The sequence below is a fragment of the Anneissia japonica genome, unplaced genomic scaffold, assembly GCF_011630105.1.
Source record: "Anneissia japonica isolate Jap-2015-1 unplaced genomic scaffold, ASM1163010v1 scaffold287743_len2803612_cov181, whole genome shotgun sequence".
In the NCBI taxonomy this organism is placed as follows: Eukaryota; Metazoa; Echinodermata; class Crinoidea; order Comatulida; family Comatulidae; genus Anneissia; species Anneissia japonica.
In genome coordinates this window covers 611,435-623,005 of record NW_022733259.1, presented here as the reverse complement: position 1 = coordinate 623,005, position 11,571 = coordinate 611,435, and the positions used below count along the sequence as shown (strand labels likewise).

At 34.3% G+C, this 11,571-nt stretch overlaps 1 protein-coding gene across 1 annotated transcript; it reads left to right on the top strand.

Annotated features, from left to right (window-relative positions):
* The first annotated feature begins 1,031 nt into the window (after positions 1–1,031).
* On the top strand, positions 1,032–11,441 carry LOC117116105 (NLR family CARD domain-containing protein 4-like). The gene is made up of 3 exons (XM_033260061.1): positions 1,032–1,059; positions 5,186–5,278; positions 5,938–11,441. Exons 2-3 carry the CDS (start codon positions 5,245–5,247, stop codon positions 9,810–9,812), a joined length of 3,909 nt encoding a protein of 1,302 aa, XP_033115952.1. The 5' UTR covers positions 1,032–1,059; positions 5,186–5,244; the 3' UTR covers positions 9,813–11,441.
* Positions 11,442–11,571: the final 130 nt, after the last annotated feature.

Genomic DNA, 11,571 nt, shown 5'->3' with positions numbered 1-11,571 from the left:
AGAATAAAATACTTAACCCCCCACCCCCTGTAAGTATTTCCCTGACTGACCACTTAAATCAGGCTATTTATATGCAGAATCAGGTTTATAAGAAACCATATATACAAGAATAATTATCTAGCTCAACACATCTTATTCATTTAATTGATAAAAATGTCTGTTGGTGAATTTATAACATACAGTACACTCTGTTTTGTGCTTCGTTGCATTTTATTTCATGCAAAAAATAAAGGAATTATACAGGTACTAAAAAATAAAAAATAAAAACTTGCAAATATTAAAATTTATGAAAATCAGAGATATGCAAGTTATAGACTATATGAAAAACTCCAAAGGGATTGAAAAGTACAATTTAAACATCAAAACAAAAATAACATGGATAGGCATGTTATATGTTATAAAAACCATTAGATTAAAGTGTCTGATTCAAATTTGATAAAAACTCTGTAAACAATTTAGGCTGGCAGATTACAGTATTATTATATTCAATAATTAAATAGTTTATATAACATAACTTCAATTATATATAAGTTATTGTATTGAATAATTAAATATTAATTATTCAATACAATGATATCCATGTAGAGTTAAGTTATGGTTATTAAACTGTTTAGTAACCATAACTGCTGTCTCTTATACACATCTAGATGTGTATAAGAGACAGTACTTATCCTTATCATTACCATTATCCAGTATTAATATTACTATTACTATTATTATTATTTTATTATTATTATTAGATGCTGTCGCATTTACAGACCATACACTCTTGCTCATTTCCATTATCTTTATCATTGTAACTTGTTACTAATTGTCATTTTATTAACTGTATCGTTGTTGTTTTCGTTGTTCTTGACGATGATGCAGTGCCGTTGTCATTATCACCTTCAAGGATATTGCTTTTCATCGTCGTCGTCGTCGTTATAGATATTGGGCATACTAATATGCCCTTCCACATAATGTACAGAGTTGCTATATAAACTTGAATTCATTATTATTATTATTATTATTCATTTTTTGCAGGTAGAGAGATTGAGGAGATTGGAAATGTTAATGACGGTAAAAATAAGCTTAAAATATTCTATTATTTTAATCTACCAAATACGAATTATTCGTTGTAGGTATAACCATCTCAGACTCAGGCGCGGATCCAGGATTTTCCCTGACCATCGACAGACGGGTGGTCCTTGCAGTGGTGGATCCACAAATTCGAAATAAAGGGTGCCCAGATAGGGACCTTCGCAGATAGACACCTCAGCCTAATCATGGTTGGGTCTTAGGTAAAAAAAAAAGATTACGTCGCCTCTAGATATGGCCGAAATTGCACTCTCAAGATTTGAATATAATTTTCAGTTTTTTTCTCGATACTCTAAAAAATAATTTTAAAATATTTACGGGGGCCAGGGCCGACTCCCTTCACCTTGAATCCGCCACTGCATGGCTTTAAAACAAATAATGATTATCACGGAATTTCTATAAAAAAAAAATAAACGAACTTATTCTTGAGAGAGGACTTGATGGTTGTTATACAAGATTACTCAGACACGCCTTGAATATCAATTATAAACAACATTACAAATAAAGACACATATGGAGATATTCCTCCTGCGTATCACGAACTTTGAGGGCACGTAGGTTAGGGTTGCTAGACATTTCTACAGAAGTAAAAATGAATTAGTTATTTCTGGGCCCTTTTGAATCCGCAAAGGGGTACTTTCACAGATCGAGGATCTATACCACCTCAGCCCCACCATGCTTGGGGATGAGGTGAGAATATTTGTGATTATGGCACCTTTAGATGACCGGAAATTGCACTCCTAGACTTAAAATTTAGGCCACACACCCCCTTGAATCCGCCAATGCTTTCGAACAAAATCGAGGTCAAGATTGCTTCCACGATCTCAATGAATTATTAATCATGAGGGTTATCCTTGATATAGAAATAGAAATTGAAGACCATAATGTAACTCTCTGGTAGGGCCTACTGTACAATCAGTGTAAAAGTGTAAGACACAGGCTAGTGTGGATTTAAACAATGTCCTAAAGGTAATGTTCAAAATAAGCGTCAAGGAAAGTAAGTATGATTGTTGGAAAAATAATCAACATTTTATTTTTATTCCTCACCCTGACGTTCACCTGGGCGAACTGGGCAAAGGTTTGGATCCACGCCTGCAGACTCGCATCGTTATTGTGCATTTTATCCCTAAATATACTTTTTACAACATCTGAATGTAAATAGTGTACCAAAAGGTCCACTGATTAATCTCAGATAAGATAGTATAATACATACTCCAAGTATCGAAATCGTGTCGGGATCCAATATTTCGACATTAACAGAGAATGAGGACTGTATGTTTTAATGACAAAACAACTTAAAACTTGTATGAACTAAATTCACAGAAAGTCAAATTAGATGTTGTAGATACAAGTACGATGCAATTTAGCAGCCCGGCAACGCTAACACCCTATGCATTCGATCAGGGGCGTATCCAGTGGGGGGAGGGGGGCGTGGGAGCCGGCTCCCCCTCCCCCTTTGTACACAGTGTTAAAATTTTAAAGCTTATTCTTGAGCCAATACAAATTCTTTCCTGGGATTTTTCGCATGATGCGCTCTACAAGTCCAACTATTATTATTATTATTACTTCTAAAACATGTAAATATGGATCAGTACACGTTATACATAGGCCTAATAGAACACATAGGCCTAAGCGTGATTAAAAAAAATCTTAAATCCATAAATCTCAGGCCAGGTCTTTTAAGATAGAAATGCAATACTGTGGTTCAAATTCGTTTTTATCCTTTTCCAAGTTTCTTTAAATTTTTGCTTAATTATACTACTACTAATAGGATAATGATAATAACAATGATGATGATGACGATAGTAATAATTGATAATAATAATATTAATAGCAATAAAAGTGAAGAAAACTGTGCTAAATGCGAAAAAAAGTTGTGATTTGTAGATCATAATATAGTATATATATAGTTAAAGCATAGTAAGCTATGGTTAGGCCTAAGTTGTCCTGGATATTAAGTAGATCCCTGATAAAAGATCATGAGAAATTTGTTGGCGTTTCATTTTGACTATAACGGGAAGGATGTGATGATGATGAATTTTACTATATAAAAGTGTCATTTCCGGCCATCTCGAGAGGTAGTATTTCCTTAAATTTTCTCACCTCAGCCCCAGCCCCAGCCATGGTGGGGCTGAGATGGATGTGAAATAACGCTTTTGAAGTAGGCTTATGTAAAGTACATACTCAAAGACAATATTTTTAAGCTTTGTTTTCTGTGCTATATCACACACATAATAAGATCTCTATGGTTGTCAAAAATCCCTGCGCTTATTTATAATGCGTCTATTGCAATTTTCACTTTATCCTCTCAAACAGTCCTAAGAACGTTCGGAGTGCGCTACTTCACAGGGGGATTCGCCCCTTGACCCCGCCGGAGTCATACGTAATTCGTATAACGGCTCCCCCTTTTCAAAATCCTGGCTACGTCCCTGACTGTTATTAGTCACCGTTATAATAGAATGATTGTTTAAAATAGATAAATATACTCAATAAGTATTTTATTTTCTTACATTTTATTGAACTAAACTGATGTTGAAAATTTAACGTAGCGCGACCGTCTAGCATGAAATGGGGATTTCCCTAGAGCAAGAATACGTTGTTTCATTGCGGTAGCCTGAAGTTTACACGAATTTCCAGTTGTTTATGTGAACATTTGTAAATAATGAAAACAAAAATTATGGGAACAGTTTGGAGCTTAAAAAATAGGTGCGGCATATACACAGGTGACAAAAAAATCGTGATATTTCGCGTCCTAATTAGGGGTGCGGCTTATACACCGGAATATAAGGGACCTTTTGGCATTTGATCGTGCGATACCGTAGCTCGGCGAGTTTGCTGAGCGTGTAAGTAGACCTATGTGATGAAAGTCCGTCGTCCTCAAGCAGTGGCGACATTTGCACCCTAGATCGAAGGTGACGGCTATGGTGGGATCATCGTCCGTCGGATTTTTTTCAAAGCGTACCCATTAATGCTTATAATGATGATGAAGACGGGCTCCCCTTGGCAAATGAAGCGAAATCTATATATATATATATATATATATATATATAATAACATAATATCATAATAATAGAAGAAGAATCTGACAAAAAAGAAAAAAAAAACTCATTCTCCATCGGGATTCGAAGCCAGGACCTTTAGCATGCATATCGAACGCATGTTTAACCCTCGTTTCCTTTCAAACCAGACACCAATTTTACCCAAACCTAATCAAGGCCTTTGTCGGCAAGTTGGTAAGAAGACGGTGAAGGCGAAGTTTCCTTTTTTATTCAGATCTGATTTCCTTATCTTCTGTTACATTTAAATTAGATATTAAATTTAAACATAACAGAAGAGAAATCTGACAAAAAAGAGAGAAAGAAACTCATCCTCCGCTGGGATTCGAACCCGGGACCTTTAGCATGCATAGCGAACGCATGTTTAACCCTCATTTCCTTTCAAGCCTGACACTAACTGCACCCGACGTCGTCGGCCAACGCAATTCTATGTAGAACGCAACGCCACGACGCGCGCGAAAAAGATCGTTTTTAATGACGATCCGTTCAGACGGCTCACACAACCACAGAAGATCAGCAGACAGTGTTGCGTCGTCGTAAGACGTAGTGAGTGCCCGGCTTAATAAATACAGAGGATATCAAATACGAGACACAATTGTCAGATGATTTAAGAACTTTTAGATCAAATTCATGCAATTACCTGGAAAATCCAATTGTAAACCAATATCTAAGTATGTAATACTAGCCGATTTCCTTTTACTTCTTAGGTACATACCACTTAAATTGATGTATTTATTAACTGTTGCAAGTGTTTGTTTATACCAAAGTTACGTTGTTTTCCAGTAATATCACAGGACCAATATATACATTAACAATGGACCTTTCCGGAGTGTCAAACTTAATAACTGACTAATCGGAACAACGCTAGGAATACGCGCGCGTCTTACAAACACACGTGTTGTCCCACAAACGCACATGTTCGCGTATGTTTTAACACTGCAGTCTTGTGGGACCTTAGCAACAAAATCCAAGGGGTGGAGCTTTGCGGAAAGGTCCATTAGATCATTACTATAACTATTCTTAGGTATTTTACTACATACTTTTCATTTCAGTAAGTGGAAATGGAACGCGCTTTATAAATTGTGCCATAAGGAATGTGAGGGTTTTAAACATGTTTATCCCACATGAGAACGAGAAAAGGAAAGGTAAAAATTCAACTATTTTGATAGGCTTGATGTTCATCCGATTATTACGTAATACGAGCCCACGCTTTTTATATAAATAAGCTGAGATATTTAATGCAGTCTTTATATTATTTACTGACTTCCATTTTTACATCAATAGGACAGTATAAGTTTGAACTTAGCCCTCTCTACTGTGCAAAAAAGGATATCTTATAATAATCATGGATTGTATTGAAAACTCTGAGATTGGATTATCCATGTTTTATTATATCATTTTATTGACCTATTTGTAAGCAGTTTGGAACCAAACTATACGTCGTGATCATTTAGTTATGGACTGAGGGTTTAATATATTGATGCAAATTATATAAATAAACTGTTTTACTGGTTAATTGATACACACAATTGTATTAATGCAATGTAGTTATATTTAGATAGTGCTTTATACCGAAATTTGTATACCGTACAGTAAATTCTACCGGGTAACCTAGTGCCAGCTACTCTGGTCTGTTCCTAACATGGGCTGTTTGGATCATTTTACAGTTTTTAACAAAATGACTTGTTCCTCCAACAGAACCAAACCATAGGCCTAGTCGAGCCAAAGCCGATATTTATTTAGGCGATAACTAAATGTATGCATCTTCTTACAATCTGTTATTCAATTATAATTTTGATTACAGATGATATTATCAGAAAGTATCTGCTAGGACGATTGAAATTGATATTCAGCAAAGCTAACAGGTTTACTCCAGCGACATGGAATTCTAGATATGAAGTAGACATTGCACACATGTTCACTGACTTGGACATACTAAACGAAAATAAAGATAACAAAGTTGAGAAACCAACAATTCAAGAAGTTTTAGGTATTATTAAATCTACACCTGCATGTCGAGTTGTTATCGATGGTGAGGGGGGTATTGGTAAGTCCACTCTTCTCAGATTCTTAGCATACAATTGGGCTAATGATCTAGATGAGACATTTAAAGGAAAATTATTGTTTCTTGTAAAAGTCAGAGATATTAACAAATGCGTTGTAAATGAAATGTTAAAGGTAGTCAACGTTGACGAATTTGAATCATTAACAAATCTCAAACCAGGCTACGATTTAATTAAACAGTTCATAGTGAAACATGCTCATGAGATTATACTGTTACTCGATGGATTAGATGAATTGAAAGACCATACAAAGAGTCCAATATCTTTATTCAAAAAGGAACAATTAAATAACAGCAAAGTAATAGTTACATCTCGGTCGGGGACTGTAGGCCTAGATAATTTTGTTAAAGAAAGTGATATTCATGTAAATGTCAAGGGATTTAATGAAAGGAATATTGAGAGGTATATCAAGAGATACTTTAAATACTGTAAGAAGCCTGTACTGGCAGAGACTCTAATCAGTAAGCTAATTTTAGATGAAAGCAGAAGGAAAGATAGCAAACATATGGATCCAGTATTGATTTGTAAAAATCCAATGTTGCTTCTTAGTGTTTGCGCCATCTGGGAGGATAAACAATACCTTCCAACAGATAAATCTGAACTTTTTAAAGAAGTGTACCGATGTATAATTAATATGTATATTGACAAACACGAGGCTTTACAGATGAGAAAAATATCTATCTTTGAGAATATTCCACCTAAGTACATATATGCTATGCTTGTACTAGGTAATTGTATGTATGAATCTCTAAAGAAAAATAAGCTATCCATAAACAAAGCTAATATGGAGGGTAATAAAGAGGGGGTTGAATTGGCTTTAAAACTTGGATTTGTTTACAAAGATGCACCAATTTACAAAGATGACTTTGAAGAAATATTTACACCTCCACATAAGTTGATTGTAGAATCATTGGTAGGATTTTACATAAGCAATCAATGCAAAACTCAAATACATCAACTAAAACCATTAGAAAATAACGAATGGGATGTGATAAGAATGAATGAACATTTGGAGGTGGCGCGAATGTTTGCTATTGACTTTCTTGAAGCCAAAGCTGGCAAATTTCTAAAACATTGGATAACTAATAGTTTATCAATATTTTCTCTTATGACACACCTAAATCATGTAAAGGAAGAGCACAGGGTACATGTCGAAAAGACGATAACTGACTACATTTCTGAACACAGTTTTGAAATGAAGCCTCATATTCTTGACATATGTAATTCCCTGTGTAGATGTATCCATTACATCGACCCAACTGTCAATGAAAATTGGACTTTCTTGCGACTGACAAGAAAAGCTCAGCATGTTCAAAATCAGATAGTAAATTTGTTAAAGAAGTCTAGATTCCTCAAAATGTCTCCTGAACTTCTTGGAAAAATGATAGCTCATTTATTAATTGTTCTTAAAGACCAAAATGTCTTGTTTAAGGACAATGTTCATCTGCGTGATGACCATGTTGTTAATTTTCTATTGAATGAGTTCCAAAAACTTCGTTTTCAATATGACATTTCTGATTTAATTAACAATTCTCTTCATCCGTCATTATTAACTCACATACTGTTCCAGGCACCAAACATTTCATTTCTTAATTTGAACAAATGTCATGTAACAGGGGATAAAATAAATGAATATTTCATGCAATGTCCAAAAAGTGGCATGTTAAAACTAAAATGTCTTGACATTAGTAACAATAATCTTAGTGCAGTCAAGGGCGCTTCATTAGCTGGTTTACTTACTATGTCTCCGAACTTGAATGGACTTAATATGACGAAGTGTATGTTATCGGGTGTTGTTGTGAATGATATGGTCAGAATCTGTTCTAGTAGAGTTGTTGTATTGAACCTAGAAGAGATTTACATCAGTAATAATGATATGAGTTCAGTTAAAGGCTCTTCACTATCGGGTTTATTTGTCTTGGCCCCTAATCTAAATTATATTGACATGCAAAGTTGCAGTTTATCAGGTGTTGCTGTGAATGACATGGTTAGGCACTTATCCAATAACCGAGTTAAGATGATATTATTAGAAAAACTTAAAATCTGTGGGAATAATCTAAATGAAATTGAGGGCGCATCACTAGCAGGTTTACTTGTCATTTGTCCTGTACTGAGTGAACTTCAATTGAATAATTGTAGTTTATCAGGTAGTGTGTTCAATGACATGATCAAAATGTGTATCAGTAAAAAAGTTATGTTGGAATTAACACATCTTGACGCCAGTAATAATGATCTGAGTGCAATTGAGGGAGCTTTACTGGCTGAGTTACTTGCCATGGCCCCTAATGTGTATATGATTGACATAAATAGTAGCAGTGTATCAGGTACTGTTGTGAATAATATGGTCGAAATTTGTTCTAAAAAGAAAGTTGTTTTGAAATTACAACATCTTAACATTAGTTATAATAATCTGAGTGCAATTGGAGGTGCTTCATTAGCTAGGTTACTTGTCCTAGCCCCTAATCTGAATTATTTTGATGTACAAAATTGTGGAATAGAAGGTGTTGTTGTAAATGATCTGGTTGAAAATTGTTCCAGAGAAGTTGTGTTGAAATTAGAATATCTTAACTTAAGTGATAATAATCTGAGTGCAATTAAGGGAAATTTACTAGGTGATTTACTTGTCATGGCCCCAAATTTGTGTACGATTGGCATAAAGAATAGTAGTTTATCGGGTGCAGTTGTGAATGATATGGTCAGAATCCGTTTCAAAAAGGATGGGTTGTTAAAATTAGAAGAGCTGGACATCAGTGATAATAATCTGGGTGCGATTGAGGGCGCTTCACTGGCTAGGTTACTTTTCATGGCTCCTAATTTGCGTGACATTTACATAAATAGTTGCAGTTTATCAGGTGCTGTAGTGAATCATATGATCAAAATTCTTCCAAGTATGAGAGTTGTGTTGGACTTAATACTTCTTGACATCAGTAATAATGATCTGAGTGCAATTAAAGGCGATTTACTAGCTGATTTACTTGCCATGGTCCCTAATTTGCGTACGATTAATATAAATAATAGCAATTTATCAGGTGCTGTCGTAAATTATATGGTCGAAATTTGTTCCAAAAAGGAAGTTGTTTTGTTGAAATTAGAAAATCTCAACATCAGTTATAATACACTAAGTGCAATTAAAGGTGCTTCATTAGCCGGTTTACTTGTCCTGGCCCCTAACCTGAATTATTTTGATGTACACCGTTGTACATTAAAAAGTGTTGCTGTAAATGATATGGTCGGCGTTTGTTCCGGAAAGAGAGTTCAGTTCAAATTAGAATATCTTAACATAAGTAATAATAATTTGTGTGCAATTGAGGGCGCTGTACTAGCTGATTTAGTTATGATGTGTCCTAAATTGAGCAAACTTGAAATGAGTAAGTGCAGTTTAACAGGTGGTGTTATGAATGATATGGTTAGTGTCTGCGTCAGTAAGGGAGTAATGTTAGGCTTAATATATCTCGACATCAGTAATAATGATTTGAGCTCAATCGAAAGCGCTACACTATCTGGTTTATATGCCTTGGCCCGAGACCTTCGTACGATTAAAATAGATAACTATTGCAAAATAGAGTTAGAAAATACATGTAATGCAGCAGTACATAATTTGTTAAAAACAATTTAAAAAAGCTCTAGAATAATTTTTGTAAAGATATGCAACTTCAATCAAGTTATTCCAAACAACAGTTTCATTATACCGAAAAGTACATTTGCTATTACAGCTGATTGTTGTTTTACTCTTGCAACAAATACAATTCACATATACAATGTTATCTTTTACATAGAGCTTACACACTCCCTTTCTTAAGACTTTCCTGCTCGTGAAAAAACTGTCACTTGGTTAAATTTGTCGTGCATCTTTGGTAATTTGACTAAAGAGAGTTAAGCTGCTCTGTTCACACTATCAAATTTAATGTCACAAATTTGATAGTGTGGACATAGATTTACGCAGGTTGTTCACACCAGAGACACTGTTAGTTTTGACCAAACATAAACGGATGCTGTGAACACGGCTTTAGAAAAAAAGAATATAATAAAATTAAGAGACAAAAAATATCTAAGGGACGGGGCTTGACAATATTTTTATGCATAGGCCTAGGCTTTAAATTCTCCATGTGCTAAATTAAATAATGCAGTAGTATTCACCTTTAGGGCTGAAGTGTAAAATTACTTTCTTTAATAAACTTCAAAATAATGCTTTTAATGTTTTAATATATATTTTACTATATCTAACAATTTTAACATTTTATCAATGGTTGTATTCAGTATAGTGTGTGTATCTTGGTGTTAATTTTTTATGAACCTCAAACTGGTGCTTTAAATTTTTTCATATTTTAACATGTTCTTAAGCACATTTTAAAGATTTAACATTTTATTAATCGTTGTTACAGTATGCAGTGTGTATCTTGGTGATTGTTATTTATGTAACACATTTTAGACAATGCAATGTATAATCACCCAGATTTTTGAACCATGTTTACATTTCAATTGTGTTTGACTAATAAATAAACCTTGGATCTCGAATCTTGAAAATGGCCAGTGTCCTAGGGACTTTGGCCCTTGCACCAGTCAATGTTTTTTTCATGTTCTGTACATGACAATTACAGTAAATTAGTACTTTCAGAATAATCTCTAGTGAATCCGACAGTAGAGGGCTGGAGATGAAAAGGGGGTAATTTCATGAGAGGCCACCATAAATGGCATGCATTCATGTTCTAAGTAAGATTTTTTGTTCACAGTCACTTTGAAAATGTGTTCAAATGTTAAAGAAATAAAGCAAAAGCTCACTTAATATTTCGTTTTTGGTTAAAAATATATCTGCTTACCAACATTTTTAAAACAGAGACATATTTAAACAGGATAATGGAGAGAAGTTGCATCTCCCTGGGCCCCACCAAAATTGTTCCTGAGCATTATAATCAAATGTAAATATGAAGCTGGTGTCCCATACCTTTCCATCGTGCCTCTCTTCATCTGCCCATCAGCCGAACTCAGGTGTGTTATAATAGAGGCTATTACATAACGAGATGTTACGTATTGTGGTGAAAGAATATGCAATTCAATGTTTTAGTAATTTCAATGATTTTAACTATTGAATACATCTTTTCATATTTTATTGCATTATAGTTAGTACTGTATTTTTATGTCTGTATTAGAAATGTATTGAAATAGGCCATCTTTAAGTCAACATAGCCTTTAGAGCTTCCCGCTCAAAAGATTTTCGAATAAATAAATAAATATGTAGTTTTTGAAATGTTATCAATTTTGAATGGAAGATATGGATTATTTACATTGTCTTTGTAAGATGAACTAGCGAATACCTGGCAAATATGCGCTATAAAATATCCCACTTTATTATTATTATATGTGTATTCAATAGTAAT

Coding starts and splice junctions, on each gene's coding strand:
- LOC117116105 (XM_033260061.1), top strand. CDS start 5,245: ATGTTTATCCCACATGAGAACGAGAAAAGGAAAG. Junction 5,279..5,937: donor TGAGAACGAGAAAAGGAAAG/GTAAAAATTCAA, acceptor TTTTGATTACAG/ATGATATTATCAGAAAGTAT.